The sequence below is a fragment of the Limulus polyphemus genome, unplaced genomic scaffold, assembly GCF_000517525.1.
Source record: "Limulus polyphemus unplaced genomic scaffold, Limulus_polyphemus-2.1.2 Scaffold231, whole genome shotgun sequence".
NCBI classification, from domain to species: Eukaryota; Metazoa; Arthropoda; class Merostomata; order Xiphosura; family Limulidae; genus Limulus; species Limulus polyphemus.
The window spans coordinates 429,043-447,971 of record NW_013665841.1 but is presented as its reverse complement, the minus strand read 5'-3'; the positions used below and the strand labels follow the sequence as shown (position 1 = coordinate 447,971).

The 18,929-nt window shown below is 31.1% G+C and overlaps 1 protein-coding gene across 1 annotated transcript in view; it reads right to left on the bottom strand.

The window, feature by feature from the left end:
* Positions 1 to 789: 789 nt before the first annotated feature.
* The window catches only part of LOC106478607, a 39,073-nt gene continuing 20,933 nt past the window's right edge, over positions 790 to 18,929 (bottom strand). The window contains exons 5-12 of the mRNA XM_013939164.2: positions 18,294 to 18,406; positions 17,774 to 17,841; positions 14,788 to 14,954; positions 12,885 to 13,640; positions 12,216 to 12,398; positions 11,359 to 11,466; positions 4,749 to 4,865; positions 790 to 3,069 (exon numbers count right to left, since the gene is read on the bottom strand). Coding sequence (XP_013794618.1) covers positions 2,816 to 3,069; positions 4,749 to 4,865; positions 11,359 to 11,466; positions 12,216 to 12,398; positions 12,885 to 13,640; positions 14,788 to 14,954; positions 17,774 to 17,841; positions 18,294 to 18,406 — 1,766 coding nt within the window. The 3' untranslated portion in view covers positions 790 to 2,815. The remainder of the gene's footprint in view (positions 3,070 to 4,748; positions 4,866 to 11,358; positions 11,467 to 12,215; positions 12,399 to 12,884; positions 13,641 to 14,787; positions 14,955 to 17,773; positions 17,842 to 18,293; positions 18,407 to 18,929) is intronic.

Sequence of the window (18,929 nt, the reverse complement as noted above, 5' to 3'; positions counted from 1 at the left end):
AGTATAATATCATATTTATGAGTAATTTTTGTATGGTTTAAGTTAGATTATGTATAATATCTTATTTACGAGTAATGTTTGTATGGTTTAAGTTAGATCATGTATAATATCATATTTACGAGTAATGTTTGTATGGTTTAAGTTAGATCATGTATAATATCATATTTACGAGTAATGTTTGTATGGTTTTAGTTAGATCATGTGTAATATCATATTTACGAGTAATGTTTGTATGGTTTTAGTTAGATCATGTGTAATATCATATTTACGAGTAATGTTTGTATGGTTTAAGTTAGATCATGTATAATATCATTTCCTTTACATCCATTTTACAGTTTTCTTTGCCTTGTACTAACAGCACTATTACAACTCTTTACACAAATATTACTTATAAGACTGAAAACATATTTCAGTGTATAACTTACTGTAGCTTCAGATAACTCCCAACAACAACAACAAAGACAATATTATATTAAGGAATCACTCATTATACTAATATTTTTTTTGTTTGTTGAGATTAGTGTATTACATTTACAATTCTTAAAAATATCTGAATGAAACACTGATATAAAGTTCAAGTTTAATGGTCGTTTAAACAATAATATCTCATTTGGCTTAATATCAAGGTTACAGATATTTAAACTTAATGTGAACCTCTGCTTCTTTATCACTATTAAGTTCTACCTTAATTAATTTAAGCCAGAAAAGATTCAACTATACTAAAACTAAGTTTTTAATGAAAGGCTGATTATTAACTGATGTTGAAATAAAGTACCAGTGAACATTTTGTAATGTGAAAAGATTTTAATTGACACTGTACCAAATAAAAAAAAAATCAATGTATCTTCTATAATTGACAATACACTATTAAAATGGCTTTACATCACACATTGGTCAGATAGTCCTAAATGATGTAAACATCAATATATATATATTCTGAAAAGTAAGTTTTAAAATAATATTTTGAAGTAGCTAATACACACTGTACATATATATACATTCCTCACTAATACACTTTAGTAAATTAGCTACTAAGTAAAAGTACAAATCTTCCATTTTGATTTTCTTATCTTCTGAGAGTGAATACATTGTGAGAAACCTAATTTGAAAGAGCTTCTAAAAATTATTTCATTTGGAAAGATATATATATATATATGTATAGACACAGACACACATACATACATAAAAATATACAAAAATAGAGATTCTAATGCTTTTATTTCTTTTGAGATGAAGAAAAACTGTCCCTTAATTACAATTTTTATTGTATGTTATCACACACTATTACACTTGGAACAGCTGATGCAATTTGAAAGCTGTAGTATATATAACTGTGCACCAATAATTACTATTATATTAAAATTAAAGAAAATTAAGATTAAATTCTTTTTCACCTTTTCATATGTAGCACTACTGGCTTCATGAGAGCTCAATTTACCTTCATCCGTGTTTAAAACATTTTTAGGCTCATTTTCTTACCAAAATGCAAATTCAAAGTATACTAAGGATTTCAAATAAATTCTAAAACTTAGTTGTTGTTGTTTTTAAAAACATTTCTTCTCTCACTTTCAGTCTTTGTATTTTCATATAAGTTGATGCTGTTTAATTTAGGTAATAAGTTAACTAAAAGTTTAAAATAATTCAAATTCACAGTTTACTACAACAAATGTGCAGGCAAGATAAAAATCAGTATGGGATATGTAAAATGTGATAGTCAAGAAAAGTACACCTTTCTTGAGTATTGAACTTTTAATGTAAAAGTGCTGAAATAAGTTGGTTTTAATTTACAGTTTAAAAATTTTATCATGCTACTGCACTCAAAGATATACATCAAAGTTTCACTTACCAGCTTTGTTCTACAGAAAGTAGTTGACTCCACAATACAAAGCTAAACCTCAATCACTGTGGATCACAGTACATAAATCCATGTTTAAAAATATCAGATAAAATGAAATGCTGGATAAATTTTACACAAGCAAAGGCTTAGCTCTGAAATGTGACATTACATACAAGATATTCTCGCTCACGACCAAGAATTAAATGATTTATGGTTATATCACCACCACAATGTAATCCAGTAAGTTCAAAGATACAAGTTACAAAGAAATCTTGAAAAATATGCTTAAAAACTAAAACCACTGAAATCCAATTACAGATCAGAAGTAGAAACAATAAGATTGTAAGTTAGTTTAAAAAATTTTCCTCTTCAAGAAATTAGCACTTGTTCACTAAAGACCAAAATGGATAAAGTATAAATAATCTAATATGGTAAAACCTGGCAAACTTGTCTACTAATTGTTTGTATGTTTTCTCACCTTGTAAGTTTATTAACTTTAGCACATCAGTTGTTTGGACAAGTCCAGATGTTTTAATTTTTAAAAACACATCTCACAAGCATTTCTTTCATGGTTGCTTTACCTCATTTGACTTTATAATGGCATTTGGCAGTTTCCAACTAAGCATCTAATATACACACATTATTCTCCAATAAAACTTAACTTAAATGACACAGTAGCTTTAAACTGATTTCTGAAACAAAAGAAACAGAAATACAACATTATTATTATTATCTAAGCTTTTCTTGATTATGTTGTTTTTCACAAATGCTTGTGGCTAATACTGTAAAATACTCCTAATTCATACTCGGGACTTTGAAAAATAGGGACAGTGTCAATTTAAGTAAAAGAAAACAAATCTCACAATAAATTACCCCCACATACAGACACAGTCCTGTAAGTCACCAACTATGTACACAAGTTTTTATATTGTTTTTTTTAACCCTAGAATCTTATAATGCACTCTCATACTGCTGAAATTAAAACTGGAGATGTGGAAAGACCTTGCCACAGTCATATTCATCACTATTATCTCCACAGTTATCTATTCCATCACACAAACCTGAATGTGCTATACATCGACCATTTGTACATTGGTGTTCATTCTCTGTACACTGTGAATTACACCCATTGGGTTCATCACTCTGGTCATCACAATCATTATAACTGTCACAAACTTGATTGGTTGGGATACACTGACCATTCATACAGGTGAATTCAGTACTGGAACATGCTGAAAATATAAGAATAAGTACATGCACTATGTGACTAAATATATAAAGAAACCTGAAAACAAAAAAAGCTAATTCTGATAAGCATGCTTTCAATTTAATATGTTGCTAAACATGAAAACAAAAAATTAATTTGGTGGCTACATATTGCCATAGTGGACAAAAAAAATTACTTATTTATTTACTTGTCTATTTATGTACAATTATACCGAATAAGGTGGTATTAAAAAGATAATGTTTCTTACATTTCTTGTCAAAAACCAAATTCTTAAAATGTTATTCACTCAGGGTTCCAATACCAGTTTCAAATCATCATGTTCTAGTGCTAATCTTAATTTCATTCATTGAAAGATGTTAATGTGGTGTGCAATGAAAACTATCAATGATTTAGTTAGAGTTACAAGTACATCTTTCCTCTTGTCTGTAAAAGTTTCTAGCAACAGTAAAAATTACCATTTAAATAAAATTTCTATATGTTATTACAAAGTAATCAGTACACATGCAAGCTAAGATCAATACTGATATGCGTATGTCTTTTTGTTAAAATGTCTATGAAAGAAATAGAACATGATTATCTATACGAATTTAATCTGTTTGATTCTTTTGCCAAAATATATGGTTCTATGACACAAGAATTGTTCTTCAATATTTTCATTGTTACGTAAGGTTACTTTTACCTTTGGCTTTAATAGAAAAAAAAATTATCATTATGAGTCAATAAAGTTAGTGAGGCTCTTCACATTGCATGAGTCATATAAACTCTATAGTTTAACACAACTGAGCAATGACTTGTAACAGACTAGTAATTTTATCAGAAAATACACAAGTAGTTGATTCATAGTCCCTGAAAGAAGACTTAACTTATTCTGAAATATAATCAGATTTAAAGCAAATCTTTCTATCATCACATGAGCTTCATGTTACAAGAAATTGTGAAATCCAAAAAAGCTGAGAACGTAATAAACAAAATTACAAAAGAATAAATTGGGGAGTATCATATGTATTTGGTATTGGTTGAATCACTATATATATAATAAACCATTTAAGATAATTGCTTGAAAAGACATTTTGGATACTCTAATCAAATTAAGGTAATGTCGTTTTACAGTTTGTGCGACTGCCCACCTCAGCCTTTGTTTTGGACTTGTTAATTTTTTTCTTTTCATGTCTAAAAATATTCTTAACACATTCATTATCAATACATGTTCTTCTCAGAAAATATGTATTGGTAGAAATTACAGAATACTTAATTACAGAGCATGATTTATTTTGTTTCACAAATAAATAGATATGTCTTTACAAAATTGGAAATATAACTAAAGTCCATGACTTAAGATTCTTTTTATTTTTCATAAAATCCACTTGATATATAAATCGTGTATATAGATAATTCAGAAGTACATTTTACATTCTTAGGCCAATGATGGCAATATATGTAACATGGTTATTACTTCACTTTTCTTGAAAATAAAGTTAAGAATTTAAATTCATCTTACGTATTCAAACAATTGTGCTCACTAAGTAAGGTATTTGAAATGGTAATAAATGTATCAGTTGGTTATGAAACAATGTAAATGGCAAATGAAAAAAAATAAAAACTGAAAAAAAGCAAGAGGATATTTGCATTATTAAGTGCATGTTACATAACTCAGTGAGTCCTAACATATTTCTTTTTCCTTACCTGAAAAGCAGTTAATTTCATCAGTTCCATCCCAACAATCATAGTTACCATCACATCTTTGCGAGAGTTTTATGCAGGAAGTCCAGTTTCCACAGTGAAATTCTTGTTTAGAACATACTTTGTGAAGAAAATTCATAAAAGCAAAAATTTGTTTGTATTAAGTGTTGTATTAACATGAAAAAAACAACAACAGTGTATTACAACACTTTGAAAGATGGTATCACAAATTACTTAAACTTTCAAAACACATGGTAAATTCTTCATAACAATGTTAACCAATTGCCTCACCATCTAACCTATATAAAAGCCACAGTGTGTCATGTTGTGTCACGCTTGATCACTTGAAATAGAACAAGACGTAAAAGCCAAAATGCATTTATCCAGATAGAATAGTTCAATTACTGGCTGTCCATTACAATTGTAGTGACATGGGTGTAAGGGGGCTGTGAAACCTTATAAGTGTAGTGGGTGTTGGGAACAATTAGCCCAGAGCCAAGTGCATGGAAGTAAAAATATCAATTTAATTTTAAACTTAAATAATTTCTGAATTAAGCTATTTTATATTAGTTCATCAACGTTTTAAATAAAAACCAAACCTCTTTAATAAACAGAAACTCTTAAATAAGAAATTAACAAATATTTTTCCAGTTTTGTTGTCTATACATTTCATTTTATACTTTCAGTATATAGGCTAACAACAATAATATGGTATTTGAAATGGTAATAAATGTATCAGTTGGTTATGAAACAATGTAAATGTGAAATGAAAAAATAACCTGAAAATAGCAAGAGGACATTTCATAAAATTTTGAAGGAACAAAAAGGAGTTTATTAGTCCATCAAGGATGTCCCTTCCAGCTCCAAAATATAACCACCTCTTACTACTTATCTATTCATCTATTCTTTTCTTCAACTAAGTTAAATTTTCTGCCTCCACCACTCTTGAAAGCAGCTCATTCCAAAATCTATCCACCCAGTTTGAAAAGTAATGCTCTCTAAACTGCAGACGACAAAAACGTTTGATGGATCTATATTATTAGTACCATTAATAATCTTAAACACCACAATCAAGTCTCCTCCGACCCTTCTCCGTTCCATAAAAACAAGTTTAGAGATTTTAGTCTCTCCTCATAGGACAATCCCACCCTCCCATGGATCATCCTAGTGGCTCTTCTCAGAACCTTCTCCAATAATTTAATGTCCTTCTTGAGGAAGGGAACTTAAAACTGTGCACAGTACTCTAAATGAGGCCTTACAGGTGATATATACAGTGAAACAATAATATCCCTTGTCTTGTATTCAATATTTCTATAAATGCTACTCCAAATCCTATTAGTCCTATTGCTAGTTACAATACACTGCTTAGATGACTTAAGTGATTTTTTGATCACAACACCAAGATATTTTTCTTCTACCACAATATTTAATGTATTCCCATTTAAATTGCAACAATAATTTGAATTGTGAAAACCTACATGCATCACCTTACATTTTGGATAGCTAAACATCATCTGCCACGTACTGGCCCAATGCATCAAATATCTAAATAACCTTGTAAAGTCTGTAGCATCTTTGATACAGTTAGCTACTCCAAAAATCTTAATGTCATCTGCAAACTTCAAAATGTTGTTAGTCATTCCAGAGGCAGTATCATTAATATAAATCACAAACAGCAGAGGATCCAGCACAGAGCCCTGAGGCACACTGCTTGTAACTGTGATCCAGTCAGATCTAACTCCATTTATTACTACTCTCTGCTTTCTACTCTCCAGCAAATTTTCTATCCAATTTAATAACATTTACCCCACACCTACAGATTCACTTTTTGTGAAGAACCTTATCAAATGCCTTCTGAAAATCAAGGAAAACCAAATCCATAGTATTTCCTTCATCAACTCTTGCAGTAACATCCCCAAAGAATGTCAAAAGATTTGTTAAACAAGACTTTCCCTTAGTGAAACCATGCTGGCTCTTTGCTGCTATATCAAACTGCTTTAAGTGATTCTGCAATGCATCTTTAATCACACTCTCCAAAACCTTTCCAATTACTGATGTAAGACTAACCGGCTTATAACTGCCTGGACACTGTTTATCACCTTCTTTAAATATTGGACTAACATTAGCCAACTTTCAATCTTCTAATACTCTTCCACTACTCATTGACCTGCAAAAAGTATTAGCTAACAGTTCACAAATAAAATCTTTAGGTTCCTTTAAAACTCTAGGATATAAGTTGTCTGATCCAGGTGATTTATCAATTGTGATGTTTCCCAACCTTTCTCTTACAATTTCAGAACTTAAAGTGATATCTTTTACATCAATATTTTTCCTATACATTAAGTGCTCTGGTTAAGGCATAATACTTATATCTTCCTTCGTAAAAACTGAAGAGAACATATAATTCAATAAGTTTACCATTTCATAATCTTCCGAGATCAGCTTTCCACTATCATTTTTAAGAGGCCCAATCCTCCATCCTGACATTTTGCTTACCCATCATATACCTAAAGAATTCCTTATTGTTTGATTTAACTCTCTCAGGCCAACCCTCTTTCACATACAGTTTTTCCTTTTGAACTTCCTTTTTAACCTATTCTCTTGATTTCCTATAGTCCTCCAAGTCCTTATTATTTCCAGTAAGTTTAAATTTCTTGAATTTATTACATTTATCCCTAATATGATCTCTTAAACCTTTACTAAACCATACTGTGTATGTTCTGTATGCATATCAATTTTTCCTTAAATGCTTCCCACATCTGTTCAAGATCTCCCAACTCTTTAGTCAAATCTACAGAAGCTACATCATGTCTCAATCCACAAAAATTGGCGTTTCTGAAACTTGGAATCAGGGTACTATTCTTCTTCAATTCTACATGTAGTAAAATCCCACACCTAATAGAGAAATGGTCACTTGTACTTAAATGCTCACCAACCACAAATTTGTCTATCTAATATAGCTTCCTCTCTTGTAGGTTCCATCACTAGTTGGTGTATAAAAGTATCCTGAACAATTTCCAAAAAACCTATCCCCCTCTCTGTCAGACTCAAAATTTTCACAATCTATACCCCTGAAATTAAAATCTCCCATAATAACAACATCTTTTTCAGCTACAATTCTGATATCATTATACAATTTCTCATTAAATTCCACATTCTGACCTAGTGGTCTATAACAAATCCCAATAGCAAGACTTTTACCTTTATATCCATTAACACTAACCCAAACTGACTACTCCAGTGCTATTTTCTTTAATATGCTCTAACTCAACATGATACAATTCACTACTTACATATAAAGCTACTCCTTCCTCTTTTTTCAACACTATATTTCTAGTAAATAATATGTAGCCTGGTATTTCAAAAAAATTTCTCTCATCAAAATTGTTCAAATCCAACCAAGTCTCAGTGATACCCATAATATCAAAATCCTCAGTTTCCACAACTGCTTTAAACTCATCAATTTTACTTCTAATACACCTAGCATTACAATAGTAACAATCATAGATTTTAAATTATGTTCATGTTTTATGCCTGTTGTACATGTTTTCCTGTCAATTATATTTCCTATTTTACTAATCATAGCTCTCACCTGTGTCTAGCCCTAGTTTAAGTCTGCCACTACAGCTGAGTTAATAGCCCTTGTTAACATGCTAGCCCCTGCCTTAATTAAGTGTAAGCCATCCATTCCAAAAAGATTAAATTTCCCATTAAAATTATCCTACAAATCCAACCAGCCTATTTGCTCATCCCTACATACTGATCTAAGCCTGGCATTGAATCCTAGTGGCCTACTTAGTATCTCATCCTCACAATTTATTCTTGGCAATATCCCTGACCAAATCAAGCTATGACCTCTTTCCTTAAATGCCCATATCAATGTTTTATACTTATCAATAAGCTCCTCAGATCCATCTTTCCTTACATCATTAGCCCCGTGTACCACAAAAACTGCATTGCTACTAGCACCCTTAACTATCTCTGTGGTTCTATTGGTTATATCCCTACTCCTGTATAGCATAAACATATTATTTTGCTTTTATTTACTCCACATACTACTATATCTACATGCCTAACTAGAGAGTCACCTACAACTATAACTTCCCTATCCTTTACACTATCATCCCTTGTGATCCCATCTGTTTCCCTTACCTGCTCCCCTCATCACTAGCAAGTGCTTGGAACTGGTTGCTTAACCTAAACTAAAGTCCGTCCTTGCCCTTAAATGCATTATTTTCCAAGCTTTTGGCCCTATTTCCTTTCAGCTTCCTTGAAATCCTGTTTGTCAACTGTACCTTTTGCATACGAAGAAGTCAACATGAATGTCAAACTGACTGATAGGAATAGGAACAAAATCTACTGTGTCAGCATACAGATAGATTAGGAAATACAGACCTCAGACAACACAAGGTCAAAATAAAGATGAGGGATCCTGTTAAGGAAACACCTTACTGGAGACCATATGTTAAGAAAGACAGACAAAGAAACTGCAAATGTTGGAGCAGACTGTATGAACAAACTTTGTGTATGAACTAAGAACAGTTTTTGTAAATAGTAAAAAAAAATTGAATGAAGAAGGATTTATGACATCATATAAAACTGTTTCGTTTAGATATTATTGATTAATTTATTTTTTATGAGTGAATATTTTATTATTGTTTGATTCTTTTTATTATAAAAGTTAAAAGCAGACGATTCTAGAAAGTTATGTTAATGATTCATTGATGTTGAGAATATCAAACATCATGTGCAATATATTGACATTGAGAATATAGAAGATGGACAGACGATTAAGTGATAAATATATAAATAGCATGAGACGAGCGGGAAGCAGCAGACAGATAATAGCAAAAGAGAATGAAGTTAACTACCGTAGAAGTGATAGTCCTAACGACTGACATAGGCCTAACATTTAATGTGTTAAGAGTGAAACTAACAGTAGAAAAGGAGATAAGAAAAAATTTTATTCCATCAAAGTGTGGTTCTAAAGTAATTGAATCAGCCTGAGTGCATTTTGACAAAAGGAACAGAGGATCTTAAGAAGAACAACAAACAATTACAGTAACTCATGCCACAACTGTAAGTGAATCACATAGAGAATTCTAGTATGATAGAAATAGAGAAGATAGTTCAGTTTGTCAACTGAAATTCTAAAGTAATTGAATAGGCCTAAGTGGATAATTGACAAGAAGGAGAGAACTACATATATAGTATTTATGATATGCCTATAATATCTATAGTGTTGAAGAATTTGTTGTACATATGTTAACTTGTTCTGAATATATATATTATTTTGAAAACAAGTGAAGTGTGTGCTGTTTATTAATCATTGAATTTATCGCTAACAAGTTAGAGATATTTACTGTAGAAGAATCCTAAGCCCAACAACAAAATAGTATATATTTATACTATTAAGAAACATAACTAAACCCCTTTTTATTTTGACAATTGACGAAAAAGAACGTATTATATATAATAATTGTCAAATTTCTGACAGAGTGTAAAAGTTTAAGTTCTTCACTAAGCCTCTCCACCACTTCAGGCAGTTTACATTTTTCCCTTTCCACCTCTGCAACTCTACCCAAAATCCCTCCAAATTCTCCTCTAACCTGCACACCCTGCAAATAAATTGTACATCCTGGCTACTAGCCTCCCTAAAAGTACACTTTAACCTAGAGTTTATAAATAAAACACTCTCCTGGCATCTGTCACAGTTTATCAACTGAGAACCCTCAGTAGCTAGACTATTCTTAACCATAGCTGATAATTATACTAACTATAATTTTAAGTGTAAAGTGAAATTAAATTAAGATTATATTTAACATACTATTAGTACTAACGTGTAACAAGTTTGATCTAACTTCATTAGCTTACTATATTAAATATTCAACACTAATCTGTATATATATATATATATATATCAATAATATAATTGGTTATAAATATTATAAGCACACTTCTGTCTTTACATGATTAAGTACATGTAACATAACTCAGTGAGTCATAATATACATATGCATGAAAGCAACATGACATAAAAGCCATTATTGGAACGTAGTGTTACTAAAACACATTGGCTTTTCTATATATTAGAAGTTGTTAATGTAACTGATCTTTACCAATAATTATTCTATGAATACATCATAAATTAATTTCATGAATGATCTTAATTTTGATTGGCTCACAAAGGAATATACCGACATCTGACTTCCTTGGCTGTACTTTTCTGTCTCTTTGTTAGTCAAGCTTGATTTCACAAAATATATTTATTTCAGTTAGCTATGAAATGTGAGGTTAGGATATATTGTGGGGGGTAGTGCTTGCCCCATCATTTTTGATGGGCTATACGCCAGTAAAATATATTTCACACAATTGATAAATAACACAGTGAAATATAGTTTCGAGAAATAAAATAGACAAGTAGAACAAATATTCTGATGATGTTTCTATCTTAACAATGACACAAGTTAAATCAGTCTCCAATAAGTAGAGCATAACATTATTTATAAAACAATATTTATCAATAAGTGGTACTTGGTATGTCTTGCACTATGCTTCAGTTAAACAGTTTGTTTATCATAACAATTCTCATAGGCATAACTCCGTTAGTTACCACAATCCAGCTCATCTGTGTCATCATAACAGTTGAAATGTCCATCACATCTTCTTTCTTCAGGAATGCATAATCCATTACCACATTTCCATTCATTAAATAAACATTCTAAAGGATATACAAAAACACAAATTTTCAGTTGTCACGATTAGTACCACCAATGTATTAAAAATTTTCCTTACGTTTAGAAAATTGCTAATAAAAAATAAGGGAAAACAAGTTCTAAATATGTTTTACAAGTATGTTTACAGCTTAATTGTTTTCTTCAATTTAACATTTTATACATATCTGCAAAGAATCTTCTTAGAAGTTTAGGAAATGACTTGAATAGTATAAAATTCGGATTATCTAGAACAGATGCATGATGATTGATTTTTGAGTTAGCAAGTTTATTAGTTGCTACTGTCAGCTATAGTTAGTTAGTTCAATTCTCTAAGTATTGAGTTTGTGTTTCCACAGAGAAATAGAATCATGAGAAGCACTGTATGTATGAGAAAATTATCAAGTGAAATTGTTGCATTAGCATCTACTGTGAACTTACACCTATCAGTAAGTTTCAGTTACATTAACTACTGAACTTGATGTTGAAGAAGAAATAAAACATTTTTGTTATAATTAAATGAACTAGATATTCCATTATCTTGTTTACCAAACAATACAAAAGAGGCTACCCAACAATAAAAGCAATGATACTTCTACAATGTTCACACTGTGCTTCTGTTGCTATAATGATCTTTTGCATTGAATGCATTTCAAAAATAATTTGAAAGGCTTTGATAAAGATATTCTATTGTTTTAACATAAGATTTCGAAACAGTGAATTAATATCAAAGTGGTATAAGTACTTCAATAATAACCTGTTTGATCAATGCATTGATAGGTGATATTATCAAGTTTTTTGCACAGTTCAAATGAACCATTACACCATCCCCCACAATCCTTGGAACTACCGGTTTCTCTTACAGCTATACAGTAAGGAACTATTTCTCCTGGCCTTAGAAGGCATATTTCTCCAGTACTACATTTATGACATGGTCGTCCTAGGAATAATAATCGATGGGACAACATTAATATCTTACTTAATATGTTAAAACATTCAAGTAAACCAAAAGATGTACTAACTCTTGTAATTTTTAATTTTATACTTATTAGCATAAACAGCTCTTTTAACTTGCTGCTTTCACATATTTAGTCTCAATAATGTTTGAATGTTTTACAAAATTAATTTTTTCAAAGTTGAGTACAGTCTTTCACACAAGACTTTGCTCTAAATAGCTAAACTGGAAATTTTCTTTACAATTTCGTCTCTAATTTGCTTAAAATTCAAAAACTGTTTGAATGGTTTAAAGTTATATTTTTAACTACCACACGTTTAGATAATTTATTAATTTAACCTATCCAAGTGAAAAACTTCAGTAATGCACAATTCAAATCATTAATATATATATATATAAATCTCCAAAATTATATGTATTTACTGGGCTTTAATTTAAATACATTTAAGAGCTATATGGACATATACTCACTGTTATTGACTGCAGAATTATCACTTGGCTTATTCAATGTTGAAGGCATGGGATTCAATCTGGTAGTTCCTTTAGTTGTAGTAACAGGAGGAACTGATACAGTGTCTGGAGCTGTACTGATATGAATAGCTGTGGAAGTTTGAGTAGTTGAAAACTGAGTGTTTGTGGGAGGTCGTGTAGTTGTGGAAGACTGAGTGCTTGCAGGAGATCGTATAGTTGTGGAAGACTGAGTGCTTGCAGGAGATCGTATAGTTGTGGAAGACTGAGTGCTTGTGGGAGATCGTATAGTTGTGGAAGACTGAGTGCTTGTGGGAGATCGTATAGTTGTGGAAGACTGAGTGCTTGTGGGAGATCGTGTAGTTGTGGAAGACTGAGTGCTTGTGGGAGATCGCGCAGTTGTAGTAATCCAAAACTTTGTATAAGACTGAATAGTTGTAGGAGTTTGAAGTTTTGTTGTAGAAGACTGATTAACTGTAGTAGTTTCAGTAGTTGTTACAGAGTTTGGACTGGTTATGGAATATAATGTGTTGGCATTAATGGTTTTTGGTAACCACTCTGTTGAAACATCAGATGGATGACACACACACTCGTGTTCTTCAACTGAAAACCCTCCTTGCCATTTGCAAGCTTCATTACTAAGCACCATCTCCTTTCCAAAAGCACTTTGGCAGTGCCGTGACCTTTTACGTGTAATATTTGGATCACAGTGATTATTGTGAAGACACGATGACCACTGACTCCATAGTGACCATGTTGCTAAATACAATACAATCAATAAGCTTGTTAATAATTACAGAATAATGCAATGCTATATACACAATACAGAAAAATAATATTAAAAAACAGAATTTTATAAATGATAACAACATGTCAAGAGTATTTATTCTTAACATGTACAAACTCCTATTGAGACAGCAAAATAATACAAGCTTGTAATGCAAATATCATTATATTTTCATACCTCTTAATAATAAAACTACTGTTACATACGAGATTCACTATTTTACTTGTTTTATGATTTAAAACATTTTAAAAGATACAGCATTAAATTAACAAGGACATAATAATGCATTACGTTATTTATTAGTAAAAAAAACTCTAAAAGACTGAACTACAAATCTAAATATATCTGGAAGATAATAAGGCACTACTACAGAATTATGTCCATGAACTTGTATGCCTCCATCTTCTGAACATTTATGTAATTAAGAATAAACAAATACAAATATTTTCAATTCTCAGTAAATATAAAAAATCTAACATTTAAAGTTACTGTACCCAAACAATTACTAAGCTAATACTTTAATGAAGTACAGGCATGCAAGTTATACTGAAGACTGAAGTATTAAAAAAATAAGAACATTATTTTGTACATGTAGTTTGATTTTAATGAATCAACACATGAATCCTACTCTTAGCAAAAGACTATCACTGCATCAGAACCAATCAAGGGTTCCAGCACTTACCAACTTGAGACCTACCCAAGATTGAATAACCAAGCAATTTTTTGTGACCCATGCTCATCTGTTTTTATATTTCAATACCAACTAGTACTAATCTTGTAAATAATTTAAAAGTAAAAAGATGATTTTATTTCACAGTATTTCATTCTGTGATCCACCACTGCAGCAGTAAGTTATGACCCACAGTTTTGGAACTGTTGCTATAACAATATAACTTTAAGTATAAATTATAATACAGTATTGAACAATTTAAAATTATTACATTATATAAATATTAATAAATTGCAAATAAACTAACTCTACTAATGAAAGCACCAAAATGTGATTGTCCATACTACTAACTTTAATTCTACTTTTAGCAGATTCAGTCACAAAGTCTACTTAATAAATTAGTTTTGTGCTATCAAAATTGAAAGTGTAACTGAAGTGTACCCACTCACCACTAGGCCTAAATATCACAGATTCAATGTGTACTTTAAGCAATCTTCCAGGCAAATAGCCATTACTCCGTTTAAGTACTTGTCTAAAGGCCTGTCCTACATCTTCTGTTCCATTTTGAAGTAAAGTATTGAAAAACACACGACAATTTACAGTAACACTTCCTGGCCTAGGGTAAAAGGAACATATTGTATTATATATGCTCACAGTATAAATTAACAACAAACAATTCTATTACACCTTTTGCAATTCTTGATATTCTAAGAAACAACATGATTTTAAAAAATATACTATAAATTGAGAAAATAATTATTTCAACAGTAAAAGTTTTTGGAGGTAAAAGCTTTTTAACGTAAATTTGTTACAAATATTTTATATTAAATTTTTGAACAATATGCTGTATTTATTTTTCATAAAAACATATATTTTTAGAATTGAGGATATTAAAACTAAATAGCAATGTCAAGAGTTTTATATAACTTCCATAAATGTAAATAGATAACTTTTCATGATCAAAAACAAAATATTTTCTTTAAAAATGTACAGGTTTTAAAATATTAATAAAAAAATTATAACTACGTTATGCAAATAAAAAATGTGAAAATCTCAGATTGCATAAAATAATTTATGGGGACAGTAAAGAACGTTAGCAAATTACTTATTTTGTAACATATTCTAAATCATCACACAAACAACAATTCAAGTACATAATAAACATATTTTGTTTACTTCTTAAAAATTTATAATGCATTTTAGTATTTCATAGAGGTATCTTTCTTTCACCAAAATCATATTAAAATTTGTATATTATATTCCATTCTAAAACGGAACTTCACTCTATAAAATCACCAGACATTACTTGTTGTGAAAAAATGTTACTTATACTTTAACAGGAGTGATTAAGACAGGCCTATCACTTTTAAGACTTAACTACTTTTTTTATAATTCAAAAAACTGAAGAATTACTTGCTGATAAGCATAATAAAATAAAAAGCTAATTTAGTTAACTGTAAAAATTAAATACAGTATTTCTTCATAGAACCCATTTCTTAGTTAAAGACTCCCAAATACCACTTTCATTAAACTTCACACAGTAGGACAATCTTAACTTCGAATTACTTTCATTCCAACGCACAACATTGCACAAATACCAGAATTCAAGTACGTGATCGTGTAACCTTTCCAGAGGCACTCTCTCCCCTTTTCTCCTTACGAACGTGGATCACCCTGTATCATGGCTACAACTTTTTACTACTCCTAAAGAGGGCTTGGCATGACCTGGTAGTTAGGGCGCTAGACTCGCAATCTGTGGGTCGTGGGATCAAATCCGATCGCCAAACGGACTCGCCCCTTTTAGCCTTGTGAGGGTTATAAAGTAACGATCAATTCCACAGTTCATTGATAAAGGTTAGCCCACGAGTTAACGGTGAGTATTGTTGACTAGCTGCCTTCTTTCTAGCATCTCACTTGAAAATAAAAGCCGGCTAGTATAAATAGCCTTCGAGTAACTTTGCGCAAAATTCAACTTGTAAAAAAAAAAAAAAAAAAAACCCTCTAACACGAATTCAAACGTAGATAGTGCTAACAGTAACGTCGTTTATAATATTTTAAGTCAGTTTTACTATTAATAACAAATACAACACTTATCTTGACATTTTCCTCATAACACATTGTTCACTTCTTTCACCGACTTTAAACAGTTCACCTTTCCTTTTCTGTTAGCTGCAATCAACATGAATCACTGAAAGAGTACATACTTGAACAAACACCCGCTCTATGCCGGTAAGTTTGGTCATAAACGAGTACAAATATGGCTTTCTCTCACCAGCAAGTTTAACATCTCAATAGACACTTGTTATTTAACGCCACACGTTAAATATGGCTCCATACGTTCACAGGGAAGTACCACCAAATTACCAACACACTACATATGACAAACACAAATTACTATTTGACTTTATAAACTCCCTGTTTGTTCGTGCACTCCACACGAATTACCGATTGTTTGTTTTTGAATTTCGCGCAAAGCTACACGAGGGCTATCTGCGCTAGCCGTCCCTAATTTAGCAGTGTAAGACTAGAGGGAAGGCAGCTAGTCATCACCACCCACCGCCAACTCTTGGGCTACTCTTTTACCAACGAATAGTGGGATTGACCGTCACGCTATAAGGGCCCCACGGCTGAAAGGGCGAGCAAGTTTGGCGAGACGGGGATTCCAACCCGCGACCCTCAGATTGCGAATCGAGCGCCCTAACCACCTGGCCATGCCGGGCCGATTTACCGAACCGACTCTTTTAATTCACAACGTACAATGCATGAAAACCAACGAAGATATAAACTATCCAAAAAAACAACACACCTCCTCTGTTTTATCTATCCATAATCATGTGCTTTAACCACGATTATTTCACGTTGAAAGGAGTCATGTGAAACACCTTGTTCAAACACTGCCAACATGAAAGTTTCTTCTTTTTTTTGGATTGAGAAGGGTAGTTTCAAAAAACTGGTTAATAATCCATAATTACAAATAAGGATAATAACACGGACGCTACAAATCATTAAATAAACCAACTTATGCTTAAGAAAATAATATAGGAAAAAAAATGTATGTAGTTGTTGTGATTAGTAACCAACGTGTAACTAGTTACTATTTTTTAAGTTATTAGATTCGTGTAATTGGCTGCTAACGTTGAAGATGATTGGTGTACAGGGTCGCAACAATTTTACTTTTGAAATCTGAGCAATTTAATACCCTGCTTTCTCGATTTTGATGTAATTGTAAAATACTGATAATTATTCACGTATTTTTAAATTTTAAATATACAAAACTAACTAAACATGCTATTTTCTATTTCTTGGCCAGTAAACACGTGTAGCCACTGACATTGAAACTATTTTTTTAGTTATTTTAAAGCAGAAGTATTCAATGGAAAATACCTTAAATTTCACACTGTGTCATTTCAATAATAATGAAAAATTACAATTTACCTAAATTTCATAATGACAGTCCTGTTATATATTTCAGCTAGAGGAGTTTGTTCAAAAAGTCGGTCAATCTGGAAACACGAAAACAATAAAGTAGTAAATGTATAAAACATTAACTTGTACAAATTATGAAGCATTAATATAAAATTATTCACAAATTTACAACAATAACAAGTTCCGAGCATTTTTTTGTTTGCATTTTATAATATTTGATAAAAGCTGTTTCTTTCTTTTTTTCTAGAGTAACGTGCTAAGGAATAATATTAAATTCCACTAATTTAGTGAAACTTAAACATGTAACTATTGTTATATAAAAATATCTGTCACCTAGATGACTCAAAGTTTCTAAAGGTTGGAGTATACTATTAATCTTTACGTTTCAATTATTTTTATCATTTTATTTTATTCTCAGTAAATGTTTCATGCGGTTCACATTGGCGAGATTGGTAGTCAAGTTAAATTCTCCCATATTCCTTTTGTGCATAATAGTATATTGTTTTGTAAAATACTACTAAAAACTTACAGAGTACAAAATTTCTCTTTCCATCATTAAGTAGGGTAGGCTGAAATTATTTGTTAGTTGTGGTATGAACTCTCTGTTGGTCACTTTAAACTCTCCATCTACTGTCCTAAGAACTGTAAAATATAAGTAAACAAAATTTTAATTTTTCGAGTAATAAAACTATTAAAATCAATAAAATATGTCCAGTTACAATCTTGAAAAATATCTGTAATATTAAAGCAATGAAAACTACGTATCACTGCGTAAGATTCAAGAACAAAAAAACAACAACAATATAATTACTTAATTTAACTTTCTTATATAGTTTCTTACCACTATTGAAACAGAATACCAAAGATAGTTACTCCCATTTTAATTTCTCATATCTTATAACAAGTTGCAAGAGATGGTTCTTCCCATTTCAGGGTCGAACATTCACTATAATGACAAGCTGTTAGACGGTTCTTCCCATTTCAGGGTCGAACATTCACTATAATGACTAGCTGTTAGACGGTTCTTCCCATTTCAGGCTCGAACATTCACTATAATGACTAGCTGTTAGACGGTTGTTCCGATTTCAGGCTCGAACATTCACTATAATGACTAGCTGTTAGACGGTTCTTCCCATTTCAGGCTCGAATATTCACTATAATGACT